Source organism: Pinus tabuliformis, chromosome J, assembly GCF_031772625.1.
Source record: "Pinus tabuliformis cultivar Carrire ecotype Pingquan chromosome J, CPIR1, whole genome shotgun sequence".
In the NCBI taxonomy this organism is placed as follows: domain Eukaryota; kingdom Viridiplantae; phylum Streptophyta; class Pinopsida; order Pinales; family Pinaceae; genus Pinus; species Pinus tabuliformis.
The window spans coordinates 1,278,446,306-1,278,461,811 of record NC_142295.1 but is presented as its reverse complement, the minus strand read 5'-3'; the positions used below and the strand labels follow the sequence as shown (position 1 = coordinate 1,278,461,811).

At 35.8% G+C, this 15,506-nt stretch overlaps 1 protein-coding gene across 2 annotated transcripts in view; it reads left to right on the top strand.

The window, feature by feature from the left end:
• The window catches only part of LOC149231911 (V-type proton ATPase subunit d2), a 39,717-nt gene extending 25,629 nt beyond the window's left edge, over positions 1–14,088 (top strand). Inside the window, exons 2-10 of one of the 2 annotated variants that reach the window (XM_089379314.1) lie at positions 11,391–11,511; positions 11,688–11,795; positions 11,942–12,044; positions 12,371–12,451; positions 12,562–12,647; positions 12,962–13,021; positions 13,202–13,250; positions 13,351–13,485; positions 13,649–14,088. In XM_089379314.1, coding sequence (XP_089235440.1) covers positions 11,391–11,511; positions 11,688–11,795; positions 11,942–12,044; positions 12,371–12,451; positions 12,562–12,647; positions 12,962–13,021; positions 13,202–13,250; positions 13,351–13,485; positions 13,649–13,780 — 875 coding nt within the window. In that variant the 3' untranslated portion in view covers positions 13,781–14,088. The remainder of the gene's footprint in view (positions 1–11,390; positions 11,512–11,687; positions 11,796–11,941; positions 12,045–12,370; positions 12,452–12,561; positions 12,648–12,961; positions 13,022–13,201; positions 13,251–13,350; positions 13,486–13,648) is intronic. The other variant, XM_089379315.1, reaches the window with a different exon arrangement.
• The last annotated feature ends 1,418 nt before the right edge of the window (positions 14,089–15,506 follow it).

The following is a 15,506-nucleotide window of genomic DNA, read 5'->3' as shown; positions in this document are numbered from 1 at the left end:
GCATGCTATCTCATTATGATGTGGTTTTGGTGTATATGCTCATCTTGGATGTGCTACACCTTGTTGTTGGATGGTGGTTCTAATGCCCAAAGGAGTTTAAAGGACGACTTCAACAGGTAAATGTTTCATGACCTTGTTGGAATTTCCTAGTGACTTTTACCTGATGATGTGTATTCTTGATTTGTAATTAAGAGGGATGTTCTTTGTGGTCCTCTTTGGCTGGATGTGTGGTGGGGACGTACTTGATGATTGGATGAGTTAACATTTTTCTATTGTCCCTTTCTCTTATAATTTTGTGATTAGATGATGGATGTGTCATGGTTGCGCACTTTATCTTGGTGGGATTTCCTAGGTGATATAACTTGATATGTAATTTGTAACATTTGCTATACATCACCTAGGTGGAATGTGTTCAATGATGTTACTACCCTTTTGGATGTACTTTTTCCAAAGTTTGAGTTAAATGCAGGGGTATGAGTCCCTTGGTGGCACACCCCAAGTTCAAACCGAGGTGGAGATTATATTTTGTCATTGTGTTATCATGGTGGGTTTTTCTAGGAGATACATCTTGTTTCCATGGTTTAGCACTTATTGGAGTGCACCCCACCCATTGGCACACATGTTCATGTTGATTTAATCAATTGGTAACCGTTGGGAGGTTGGACTATGGTTTTACTTGAGTGTTTTACCTTTGTGCACACATGTTGAGGTTAATTAACTATTTAGTGGTTAAGTTAATCCATTTTACTACCTTGAAGGTTAATTGATTAAGCACCCTACTTCACTTGGTTGTTGTTCACACTTGGATGGGTTCTTTGGAGGTTATTTGAGGCTTTATTATGGAGCATTCCTCTCTTGGGCGTAGTTTCCAAGGCATTCATGGTTATTTTATTGTTGGGAAGGTTGGCACATTCTCCTAGGGTGCACTTTCTCTATGCACATGGTTTGTTGGGAGTTGTTGATGGTTTTGGAAAACAACACATGGTTTTGGCATGAGCATTCATGAGTTCTACTCACCTTGGCACTTCTTCCTAAGGCGACTTCACATGGAGGTATTCTATTATTTGTTGGGTGGTTGAGGTAGTTACATGGCATACTTTTCTAGGGTGCACTTCTTTTAGGTGCTCTCTCATATTTATTGCATGGGTATTTCAATTACAGTGGCCATATTTTGACCTTAATCGAAGAATGTCCTCACCTCTTTCACTTGGAAAATATATTATTTTGTTTGAGGTGGTTATGGAGGGCTTTTATTAGCTAGTGTGTAGCATACTTTAGAGGACCATGCACGTGGCTTCTGCATGCTCTTGCTTTGTCTTCTTACTATATTTGGAGCATATTCTTAGAGGGTGCACTCGTGGAGACGCTATTTTTGGAGGTATATATTTTATTATTCGAGTTTTGGCAAGGTCAAAACTCTAATTTGTTGGAGAATGTAACTAAGTTCGGTCTTCATAATTTGTACCTTTATGTATTTAATGTAAAAAGCAAAAGAAAAGAAAAAAGAAAAATTATTATTATTTTTCTAGATAAGCGTGTTCTTTATGCTTCTAGGTTTTGAGTCAAAGAGTCAACATCCTAATTTTTGACCTATTGTAAAAGAAAAAGAAAAATTTAATGTAGTTTTGGGACAAGAACCCCTCTAGATGCCAAGTCGACCTTGCCCCCAATGGACATGTCTATTCGCAGCCCCTCTGAATTATATAAATAGAGGGAAGATGAAGCTCATTTGGACACATACACTTGATGATTTATGGTCTGAAATATTGCAGAAAGGATAGAGAAGAAGTGGAGGGCCAAAGTCTGAAAGAAAGAAGTTTTTCTTGAGCTAGGGTTTGTGGAAGATCTGCCTTGGTACTTCTCTTATTGTTGGTCTCTTGCTGATGGATCTGTTGGAAAGAAGAAAGGCTTGATTTGGCATCTAGAGGTGGAAAGTTTTTGTGGTTATGGGTCTTGGATATCTCATTTGATTTGATTCTATAAGAAGAGAATTTTTTGGGTTTTCCCCTTGGAGGGGTTTTGCCTTGGCTTGGAGCCTATATCTTGTGTTCTATTGTCTTCTGTGATCTTCATGTTTTATGGTAATTGCTTGATGAAGAAAGAAAACATAATAATAAAAATGCTAACAGTCTCACAAGTAATTATCATGTAATGGAAATCTAATGATAAGATGAAAAACCTCCTGATTTCCAACATGGTTTTAGAGCTAAGGCGGTTTGAAGGTGGAGGATGAAGATCACTATCTGTTGGCATACTTAATGAAGACTCTATGGAAACCTTACTCAAAAGATTCAGTCCTATAAAGTCTGCACTGGTGTTGAATTCGATAGTTCTCTGGTTCATATTATTCTCAATAGATTTCTTATGATTGAAGGCTAACTTATATAATTTTGTAGCCTTCACATTCACAATGATTTACAAAATAATTCGTGTGGCTCGTTACACAGATCCGTGACTAATTTTGAATGGCTCTAATATATATATCGTGGCTCGGATCTTATGACACCCATGGATCTGCATCAGTGAATCACAGTTGTTGATAACAGTGGCTTAGATCAGTAACTCGTAATCTCCTTCTGTATATACAGTGGCCTAGAAGTTAGGAGTTGTTTTGTTGTGGCTCATATGATTTATGATTTGCGTCCTCATTTTCTTTCCTGAGGCATCACTATATACAGTGGTTGCATTTATGAACAATGGACACATTTGAACTAAAGCACTGTTATTCTTTTGACTTGGCTTGAAGTATATACATTGTGGATCACAATTTACAAAGGCTCTCTTCTGTACAATGACATCACATTGTTATAAATACGACTTGTGAATAATTTTGTGTGACTAATTGATACATATAACTCTGGCGGTGGTTCGCACCCATCTTTCTTTGGCTAGCTTGAATTACTGTGTTATATGGTTCACATTGTTTTGTGGCACGTATTGTGGCTCTCGATGCTACATCATTCAATGGCTCAATTTCAACTGCAACTATCCTTGCATTGACTTACAAAAGGGTTGGATCATATTAATCACACAATGGCTTGTATTATATACAAGAATCGTTCTGTTGTTAAAAGTCCAAAGGATGGATTGCGATCTATAGAATAGTAATCAGGAAAACACAAGAAGCCCTTAAAGATCGTAATGACGATGATCACTATATATTGAGACATGGCAACGAAAGTTACGTTGTACTATGGATTAACAATCTATATGTGAAACTAAGACGACACTACATCACAGTAGTTACATTTTTATATTCTAGTGATCAATAACACACCACTGTAGTTTGATCCTGATGAAACATTGCAATGACTTATATAGGGCAATGTCTCGTATGTGGTAACAATATTGTGTCTTAAAGGTGTCTCTTGTGCTTATACCTTCAAAATTAACAATTATGAAAAAGGAAGCTCTGTAAAGAAGGCTTGAAGGACTTTTCAGTCAAGACCTACGACTCTAGACTGAAAGAACGATATACATTGCAACCATAGATGGATTAGGTAGTCTAGCTTCTTGGAAAGCCGACATGGAGCCTTGAGAGAAGACAATGTTTGGCTTGACAATGTTTGATGGACAAAATACTGAGTTTTATAAGCTCTATGAATGAATTGGATTATCCTTGCACTAAGAAGTAGTCTTGGATTAATAGAAAAAGGTTGTAGCTCAACATAAGAGAAGTTGAGTTACCTGTGTTGAAGATAAAACACTTGTTGAAAAAGTATTGAGATAGACCAGATCTTTGCAAAGAAAGAAGTTTGGTAAAGTTGCAGAGGTAGGTATAATTGATATATACGTTTCTTGATATATGTCAATCTCATGCTTATTTAAGATTAAAGGGTTTGTAAAGTCTTTAGGGTTTCATAGTTAGCCCATTGCATCTAGGGTTTGCAGGATTGAGAAGTCTTGAAGGCTTTTGGTATTTAGGGTTTCTAAACCCTAGATTAAACTAACCCTAGGAATGAAAAACCCTAACTGATTGTTCCCTCTAAGGAAACCCTAGTTCTTGACATCTAGGGTTTGTAGATCTAATTTTGGAAGAATAATCTAGGGTGTGTGGTAAAAACCTAGCAAGGGTTGAATTAGATAAACCCTAGGGGTTAAAATCAAAACCCTAGGGATGATGTTTCCGCTGAAAGTAAAAACCCTATCAAGGGTTAGATTAAGAAATATAGGGTTTGTAACTAAAACCCTAGAAGTACATCCTTGTAGAAAACATGGGGACTCTAGATTGACAAAATTGACATCATGCTTTTGTCTTTGTATATTTTGCTTGGTTCTACTTGTTGGTAAAAAGTGTAGGTGCATAATAAAGGAAGCAAGATGAGAAGAATGGAAGAACAAAGCTGAGCAAGACTCATGCTTGATGATGATGAGCATGATGGAAAGAGAGAACTATAAAGACCTTGAAGAACATAATGTTGAAGCTTCCAGCTAATGAGTTTGATGAAGCAAAATCTTGTTGTAATATGAAGATTAAGCGTGCAAAGAAATGTTGATTTTCAGAAAGAGAATATAGCAAAATTTGACACCTTTTGTCCAAGAAGCTATTATAATTTGACAACTCTGATATTGATGATCTACTTGGGATATGACTTGGATCCCTGGTAGGTCATATTGCAAAAGCACATGAAGAGGCTGGAAGGAGAACTCGTTTGATTGACATCAAATATGGTCTCTTGAAGAAAGAAAGAGAGTTGACAATGACAACTCCAAGGAAGAAGATATTGTAGCTTGGTAATCAAGTTCGATCCATGGGTACTCTGATTAAAATGAATGCATGGAGAAAGATTCTTATACAATATGGAGATGGATCATGCGAAAGGATGTTGATCTCAAAGGATTCAAGTAAGCAAATACTTTGATGAAAGGGGCCATCATGATAAGGTAAGTCTAATATTAATTTTTGATATTGGTTATCTGGTTGACATATTGTTTTGCTACCTGGAAGGATGTTGCAAAAATACATAATGACAGTTAAGGAAAGTTCAATTGTTGGTATTGAACTCAATTCAAAGAACATATGGATTGTAAATGGTTTTGCTTAAAGGATTATGTAGTCAAGGTGTTTACATCATTATCACCTTGGGATTGAAAGGTAGTAGTATAAGAGGATAACCTAATGTTCATGAAGATCACTTTCATGTTTAGAAGGAAATATGATAAGGCTCAATATAATGCCTTTATTGACGATAACTAAAGGAAAGTGATACGAAAGGTTGATGGCCTGAATCCTGTCACAAGATTGAAGGAAAAAGAGGAAGAAAGAAGCTCAACATGATGAGATACAAAAGAATTAAGGAACCATGCAACTACTATCTCCATGAAGAACTGGTAGCTGATACACTTATGAAGACAAGCTAGAGAGCTTGTGGTTATGACTTCCCAATTGAAAGGAAGTGAAAGAATCTCCTCTATGTTTTAGAGGGAGTAAGAAGTCTCCTTAAATAGGAGCAAGGATCTATTCCCTAATCAAGTGGGAATGAGGATATCCTCCCTGGTTGAGAGGGAGTGATGATGGACATTGTATTCTCTTCTATCATGTGTCATGCACTAGGCTAGGACTAACAGTCATACGTCTAAGTGAAGGCCATGGTAGGGAGAATGGAGGATTGGATAAGCATCTGTGATCTCCTTGAGGATAGAGAATCCAAGATAGGAAGTATTCTTGTTGACCGACACTCTTTGAGGATTGGACAGGTATCCAAGATAAGAGTGGTCGAAGAGGACCGATATTCTTTGAGAATTGGGAATCCAAGATAAGAATAGTCCTAAAAGGACATACCCAGTGAACTTCTGGATGGGGTATGTACCTTGAAGATGAAGTGTGGTATCTCACGTAAAGCCTCCCAGCATTATGTTCTTATAAGCTTGTCAAGTTAAGGCCTTAGTATGTTGACAATGTTGGTCATGATGTTGAAGCTTAAAGATAGCTTATCAATCCAACTCTTCTTATGAGAATATTTCAGTTTGAGAGTATTTTTGTATTGGGTGTACAATTATGAATACCTCGCTAGTTAAGAGCAAGTGTTGGAGAATGTAACTAAGTTCGGTCTTCATAATTTGTACCTTTATGTATTTTATGTAAAAAGCAAAAGAAAAGAAAAATAAAATTTATTATTATTTTTCTAGATAAGCATATTCTTCATGCTCCTAGGTTTTGAGTCAAAGAGTCAAAGTCCTATTTTGGATCTATTGTAAAAGAAAAAAACAAATTAAAAGTAATTTTGGGATAGAAATCCCTCTAGATGCCAAGTCGGCCTTGCCCCAATGGACATGTCTATTCGCACCCCCTCTGAATTATATAAATAGAGGGAAGATGAAGCTCATTTGGACACATATACTTGATGATTTATGGTCTGAAATATCACAGAAAGGACAGAGAAGAAGTGGAGGGGCGAAGTCTGAAAGAAATAAGTTTTTCTTGAGCTAGGGTTTGTGGAAGATCTCCCTTGGTATTTCTCTTGTTGCTAGTTTCTTATTGATGGATCTGCTAGAAAGAAGAAAGACTTGATTTGTATTCTAGAGGTGGAATTTTTTTGTGGTTATGGGTCATGGATATCTCATCTGATTTGATTCTATAAGAAGAGAATTTTTTGGGTTTCCCCCTATTACCATACTAGATCATTTTTTAATTTTTAAAATTTTTCGCAGGGTGGAAATTGGAATAAAAATTGTATATGAAATATAATAAGTGGTGTCTAGAGAAGTTGTATGGGGTATGAGTAATAAAAATTGCAACTCTCACCCTCAACTTTCTACTAATACACTTTGAGGGGTTAAAAATGTGTTATAGTCCCTAGTGGAAAAAGTAGCAATAAATTAAGCCAACAATTAAATAAATGGAGAAAAATAAATATCCACACATGCTAAATGATGTGGAAATGAGGTGGATAATCATGGAGGAGTTATAGTGAAGTCCCAAGGTGATGTGGACTCCTAAAATCAAAGAAAGGACACGTGCTCAAGGAAATCAAATTTCTGGCAATAAATGAGGAAGCTACTTACTTGGAAAATTCGAATTTGTGAAGTTAATGCACATTTGGGAGGATTTGGGAGAATATTTGGTGGATATTTTTGTGGGAAATTGTCCCCACATTGGTTCCCACCCATATACACTTGTCATTTCATCATGGAATTTGATTTTTCTTGAGGGATTCTTGATGCCACTTGGGAAATTTGAATTTGCATGAAGGTGCTTTGGGATTGTCACCCATTTGCTTTGGGATTGTTACCACTTGCCTTGGGATTGGCTCCCAAGATTCTATATAATAAGAGCTTTGTGCTCTCACTTATGTATCTTTGCAACGAGCTATTGTGCTTGGGGAAGCTCTGCTTCTATGTACTTGTGTTCTTCATATGAATAAAAAGACTTTGGGGTTCATTCATGATTGTTATTCCATTGGAGCATTGCTTGGTTCATTGATGATATATCTCTACTTGTGCCTTTGATTTATATTTCATTTGCTCATATGCTTTATGGAATTGTAGATGTATAGTTATCTTATATTTGCAATTGGTTATTTGATATGATCTAGGCTAGATAACTCTATCTATTTTCATACAAATTCTAGAGTTCTCTTGCCATTGTTTATCGATTTAATACATGTAAGCTAATGTGTGTGTTGGAAGTTTTGTAGAGGATCATTGTTGAATCAACTAGCAAGTGTGAGGGTAAGTCTTCAAGAGACCAACTCACTCTTGGCATTGTTTTCAAGGTGCTTTCATCGTTATTTAAATTTCATAGATCTAATATTTTGAAAGTACTTGTTCTTGTAGGGTTCTCCTTTCACATAGTTTATGCATAAGTCAAAATATTAAAAAATCTTTTATATCTTTTGATCTTGTGCTTTCATTTCCATATCTAGCTAGTTAAGAGCTTCACATAAGCTAGACAAATGATGGGGATCTTCCCCATCATTTGATTTAGTTTTTTGTATATTATTTTGTAGCATTATCACCCACTTACATGCTCTCTTTTCACACTAACTCTTGTTTTAGTTTTGCAGCCCTAATATTCTTCCTTGTAGGACTCTCAAGCTTCAAGTCTCATTCCAAGGAGACCGTGGGCATTAGGAGAGCTTTTGAAAGAGGCTAGGCCGTGTATCATCTTTGAGCTTGTATTCTCTAATTGTAGAACTTCTTCACCTCTTTTGAGGCTCCCATACTTGAAGGGATTTCCTTGTTGTTTCAAGATCTTACATTGTACTCTCTCACCAATTCCTTGGGCATCCTTCTAAGAGGCTCTAATCATCATTGTAAACCAAAATAATAAAATTTCTCTTTTGTGGGAGCGTGGGTTCTACCCATTGGCATCCCTATATTTCCATTTTAGGGAGAGAATTTGTGGGTGGATTGACTTGTTGGCTTTGACATTTCCATTTTCTTTCACATCACATATGCATGCTCTAATTGGGAAGTAACACAAATCGCATTTTATTTTCTTCAAGTTTGCTACATGCTTTAAACTTGCACTACTTATCATTATAGCTACAAGTTTCAAGTTTACATTTTCATTTGCAAAACAATTCACTCTTATTTTGTGCAAACATTTCTATTTTATTTAACAAACTTTGATACATTTAGTTTGACACTTGTCTAAGTAATTCATGCTTTATTGTTATACCACATTTCCATTTTGAGAATATTGAAGCATTGTGTATTGGACAAATTTATCTTTCAAAACAACCATTTAAATTTCATGTCAAGCTAATCATCTTTTCTCAAGTTTAAAGTTCCTTTTGCAAAGCTTTTGTGAGTACAAATCTCAAGTTTATCTTTCAAGCATTGCAATTTACTTTACATGCAATTTAGTTGCTCACAAACTTCAAGCTTCATTTGCTTTAGCTTGTTATTGGTTCATCATTTATCTTTAGCAACTCACAATTTCAATTGTTTATGAAGCTTATGCATCTTGTGTTTACTTGAACAACTATACAAGTGATTTTGTGGAACATATTTACTTAACGCAATTCCATATTTTACTTGCAAACTCACTTGCATATCGTATTAGACATTCTAATTTAGTTGCATTTTAATTAATTAACCTCCAAGCATAAGCTTGGTTGATAGAAATCATAGGAAAAAAGCTTTCTTGGAAAATTCTTCCAATTGGTATGAAGCAAGGTAAAGAGTGTGTGACCCTGCAGTTATGGAGGTGGTTTGTCCCCTCATAGGAACGAAGGCACATGCTGACTCGTAAGACTGAGGGGAAGAGTATTGTTAATGACACCATCGTGTCTTCAACCCCTCTTTTTTACAATCACCCCAATTTTTACCCTTTGGTAAGAGTTCAAGAGGAGGATCTCTCACCTAGATTAGGCATTTAGAATTTAAAAGTAACCAAGATAATTGCATCCAATCTAGTTTAGGTGCATTTCATATTAAACACATCTTATTGTTTTACTTGCAAATAATCCATACACTTGTCATTTATGAATATGTGTTGAATTGAATATTTTGTTTTGGCAAGTATCATCTCATCTATATTTTGCAAGTAGAATTTTAATTAGTTTCCTTTTGCAAGATATTCTTTCTTTAAATGCTTTGAGTAATAAATGATCATATATCTTGAAAGCATTTTTATCTTGCATTGATATTTTATTGTGATAACATCTTTTGTTTCATTTTCAAGATTGCTTGTGCTTCCATTTGAAGCATTTCATTTATTTTGAGCAAGTATCTTTCATTTTTGAGCAATATTTTGAAAGCACTGGTTTTACATATGCTTATTATTTCATGTGTTGATGATTAAAGTTGATTTTAGCTCATATTGCTCATATTATATTTGCTTGTAATCTCAAAAAAGTAATCCATTTCACTCTAACATCTCCTAGAAACCTCACATCTTTTAACTTAGTTTTCCATTTAGGGACCACCCCCCATAGCTAGCCTAAGAGATAGCTTAAACGGAGAGAGTTGGGAATAGGTGACAACCCCTTCTCTTAGTTGTGCCACCAACCACACCTTGTGGGATTAAGGGTTTTTCTCACTAACTGGTAGGTGTGTGTGACGAGCGTCAAGATTTTTTTGACCCCTAGACACCAGGGCTCACCCAAGGCCTAACCATAAAGTCGTAGTTTGGCTTTGGGGCATATTTGGAGGGAAAAACTCAATTAATTATTAAGTCCTCGTAAGGAGATGATAATTAACAAAGTAAAAAAAACCTCCCAGAGTACTACTCACTTGATGATAAGGTCCCAGGCTACCCAAGCCTATTACATGACTCAACTCTTCATACTAGTATCACTTTTACATTGCCCCCGTGAAGATGTGGAATTTGAGTACAACAAAAAATGATAAGTAGAGTTGAAAAAATTAGGTAGTATGATGATCTCTGATGGTACAAACAACCTTTGGTACATCCTTGGGCATGGAGTCTTCATATAATACTCAGGTGCCACTCTAGTGGTCAACACCCCCTTGGATGGGTTTTGCCCATTGGAGCCTATATCTTGTGTTCTATTGTGTTCTGTGATCTTCATGATTTATACTAATTGCTTGATGAAGAAAGAAAACATAATAATAAAAATGCTAACAGTCTCACAAGTAATTATCATGTAATGGCAATCTAATGATAAGGTGAAAAACCTGCAGATTTCCAACATAATTCACCCTTGTCTCCTTGGATTTGTCTTGTTTGGGATGGTCCACTGTCTATTTTGGGATTTGACTACAATTGTTGTGGAGCTTTCCATTTATTTGGCACCTTACACATTCATCCATGGAGTTGGTTGCCTTGGGATTCATACATGGATTGGTTACATGCATTTTGTGGCCACTTGCCATTTTTGGAGGTTGGTTAGAAGGAACATTTTATTGTTGCATCTCTTATGCACCTTGGAGGGCACACTTTGTGAGCTTTCCTAGGTGGACCCTTGAGCACATCCTCCTAGGTTGAACATTATTTTATTATATTTTGCATGTGTCCATTCTTGTTGGAGGGTGAATTCAATGTGGATATTTTGCATGTTGATCTAGTTGTCATGCCAATATTTTTTTTTCGACAATTCATTTCCTCAATTTGTAGAACTGGTTTCTGTGAAATTTAGCACAGTGGAAATTTGCATACACAATCCTAAATAATTTGAAGGCTTTCTACATTGAAACCTTCTGTACATTCTCTTGCACAGGACTGACATAAAAATCACAGCATTATAAGTCTGGGAGTGTTAGTATGATACAACAGAAGGAAATCAGTGGAGTTGCAGTATTGTATAATATACAAGATATAATGAAAAGCTGTTGGATATTTACTAATTTCAGTAATATACATGCTAATGCTTCTTGAGTGAATGGTTATGTTTCATGATTCATCTCTGTAGGTTCTGGTTATACAGATTATCTGACAGTTGTCACAGCTGGTAATTGTATTGTTTGGTATGCACGTGCAGAGCCTTCGCCATTGCACACAACCACCATTGTGGAGAAATGTACTTTGAAATTGGTGGATGAATACAAACACATGCTTTCTCAAGCTACTGAGCCACTGTCTACTTTCCTTGAATATATTACGTATGTTTCCGTCTTCTTTTGTGATTTGGCATTGAGATAAATTTCTAGTGCCACATTTAATAATATCAAATAATTTTATGGAAGTGTTTTTGACAAAACTCTCTTGGAAGTTTTCCTGACATTTGCATTACAGGTGGAGAATTATTAGAACTAATTTTGTTGGAATTTGCTATCAGTTATGGTCACATGATTGACAACGTAGTTCTCATTGTTACTGGCACGTTGCACGAAAGGGATGTTCAAGAATTGCTAGAAAAATGTCATCCTTTGGGCATGTTCGACAGGTAGTTAAATCTCAAATTGTGTATATATGTGATGTGCTTCTATTTGCAACTGGTCTATAAATTTTAGCAGATTGGAGTGGATGATGCTTTAAAACTTAAAATTATGAACAATTTCATGTTCCTCATAATAATTAGAAGCTTTCCAGTATTGCAACGCTTGCAGTTGCCCAGAATATGCGAGAGCTGTATAGACTGGTGCTTGTGGACACGCCTTTGGCTCCTTATTTTTCAGAATGCATTACCTCCGAGGTATGGACATTATTCCGTATTGTTCAGAGTCCAGACAGCCTCACTGATAGTACCTTGCAAGAGGTTATAGCTACTTTTGTTCTTAATTTGCCACAAAGTAATGTAGTGAGCTACTCTAGCAATCACATGTTTTCTTTTGTGAAATGCATCTTATATTTACAGAAAATTATTTGCAAAAAGCTATACAAAAAGTGGAAGGGTATGTACAATGACCCTCATAATTGTATGCTTTTATGATATGTTTAAAAAAATTCTAGTGCTTAAAAGTTCAGTGCTCTTATAATTTTATAAGTTTGAATAATATTCTTCATTACTCTATTTCTTAGGATCTTGATGATATGAATATTGAAATTATGCGGAATACACTCTATAAAGCATATCTTGAGGACTTCTATAATTTTTGCAAGGTTAGTTTCATAAAAACCTTGTAACAAGTTAGAATTTTTTCACCTGGTGTTGATTGAATATTTGCATTTAGCAATATTTGCACTGTTTCTGATGCCACTGTTGCCAACAGAAATTGGGAGGTGCTACTGCAGAAATAATGTGTGATTTGTTGGCATTTGAAGCTGACCGAAGAGCTGTTAACATTACAATAAATAGGTATCCAGTAACTCATTTTAGTGGTTCCTTTTAATTTTGCCTTTGTATAGCTTCATTCAATTCTGACTAGGTATGCAATTCTAAATGTTGCTCAATCATATGTGGTTCTGGGAAACAAAGTTTTCAGTGATGTCCTTACTGGCAACTGCTAGTTTATCCTTCAGGGGTTGTAGAGTAGGACTTTTTGATTGAAGCATGTCTTGGTTCATAACTAGTTGTGATAAGATAAACATTTGCGGTATCAAAGTCGGTAAATTCATCAGTGGAATTCAATCTTACGTCCCTGAATCATGACTGCAACTCCATGTGTGCAGTATTGGGACAGAGTTGACTCGTGATGATCGGCGGAAGCTGTATTCTAATTTTGGCTTGCTGTAAGCCTTCTAATTATTTAAATTACTTCTATTTCAATCTAGATGAAATAAATTGTCATGCCCTAACTTCTATTGTGTGCTCAAAGGATTTGATGCTATAGCCTGCTGCACCTCTGTTTCTGTTTTTTATCTTGGTTTCTAACAGGAATAGGATTGACAAGTGCGCTATTTTCTTGACAGGTACCCTTACGGTCATGAAGAACTTGCTGTCTGTGAGGATGTTGATCAGGTTACTGTTTTGCATCTACATTTTTGTTGCTGTTGTTATGGCATTCAAAATTTTCATGGTTGCTTCTTTACATGCATTTTTGACCAATTTTTATTCACAGGTCCGTGCAGCAATGGAAAAGTATCCACCATATCAATCAATATTTGCTAAAATTTCATATGGAGAAAGTCAGATGTTGGATAAAGCTTTTTACGAAGAAGAAGTTAAAAGGTTTTGCCTTGCATTTGAACAACAGGCATGTGCTATTATATTAGAAAAACCAAGCACACTCTGCTTTTTTTAGCCCCCCTTTCTTGGTTTAAGGATAAAGATTAGAGATTTCAAGGGCTTTATTCCAATTTTTTTGGATGCAAAAAAAGAGTTCCAGATTTTTTACATGTTTGTTTATATTTATGCAGTTTCACTATGGTGTCTTCTTTACATATGTGAGGCTGCGGGAGCAGGAAATCAGGAACCTAATGTGGGTTTCTGAATGTGTTGCTCAGAACCAGAAGTCCAGAGTTCATGACAGTATTGTTTTCATATTCTAGGCATTGTCTTCAGAGCAGATGGCTATATGCTGAGCCATCAAATCAAATATGCCTTACCCTAACGATTCTATGATTTTCTTGTATTTTAACTTGTCAAGCAGCTGTCTCATGGTTTCCAGCAAACTGCTTAAGCAATTTTTAGCTGCATTGGTGTGCTATATATGTTCTATTGGGTATTATCATGAAACTTCTAGTATGCAGAACCTACTGGTAAACATCTTCATTGCTGAATATGTAAATTCTGAATTTTTTGTTCAAGCATCAATAAAATTTCTCTATTTAGAGATCTTACTGAAAACTTTAAACTACGTCATTTGGAATCTTTCAAACATTGGCATTGGCGAAAAGTTGCAGGGGACATGGAATTGGGACATCGAAAATATCAGGGGCAAAATTGGCAAACTTAAAAAATAACTATTTTCATTTTTAAAATATCAGCAAAAATAGGCACATGAAATTGTAATTTTTTAAGCACGATTTTCATTTTTCGTTTTGGAGTAAACATTGCCAAAGTAAAGATGGTGCAGATAAATTGGCTATTTTTCCAACACTGACTTTTAGATTTCTGGTTGGCTATTTTTTCAACACTGTTTTTTAGATTGCTAGTGGAAGATTGATGTTCACAGGTCGATACGCCATCTCTAACAAAGTTATGATAAGCTAGGAGCTGTGATTTGATTGGCCTATTTTTCAGATGCAATTTCTTTGAGTGCAAGTTTGGTGTTTAGAGAAACTCTTATAACCCCTCCAGCCGTGAAGACTGAAAAAGATAGAGTGATTCTGGAGTCACTCTGCTCTGTCAGAATACTCAAAGAAGAAAATTTTTGTCATTCATGTTTTCAGACAGCGGGAAGAATCATGCTAAATCCAGACTCAAAAGATTTATAATCATTTTGCTAGATTGTATAGATAAGACAAATAACTTCATATTCCATTGGCTCTCAAAGTTTTCCGTTTGGTTATGGTTTATGGAGTTCAAATCAGGCCAGCTTAAACATTCATAACAAGCAGGTGCCCATCAAAGACTGTCCCTTCTCCAAAAGTTCAAAACCATCCGAGTTTACGAAATGCTGCAAAGGAGAGTGACAAGGATTCTTAAAATGGATTTCACCCTTTTTAGCATAAGCAATGAATGTGGTGGCTGGTGCTTCTCAAGCTTGTATCATTGTTGGCCTGTTGGAGGTTGTTAATCATGCTTGTAGATGGCCATGACAGACATGGTTTGAATTATGTGGCTTTACTATATTGGGTTATGGTGTCACAACTTAAGTATGATTGTATCTCAGACACTCTTTACTAGTTAATTCGTTTTATTCATATTGAAAATCTGTCATCTGCATCTTGGAAGAAATAAATGGCACAACTCATTTAGGCATTAATATGTTGAAGGGAAATTGGGTCAATGGTGATGGAAGTTTGATTCAGTAACTGTGTTTGGTTTAGGTTTCTTGAGGTCACCTTTGACATATAATAAGATTGGAATGGGCAAATATGCTGACAAAACAAAATTGGTAAATATGAAAGCAAAATATCCTGTGTAAAAGGTTCAAGGATATAAAATTCAGAATACTTTTGATTTACTATTTGACATCCCCATTGTAAACAGAAGTTCCTGAAAATATTAGGTTGTCAATTGTTTCATGAGTCACAGACATTTTTTATTTTATTTGTTTTTACTAGAGGAATTGGAAACTGGACTGCTACCACTATAACCCCTAGGTGAACC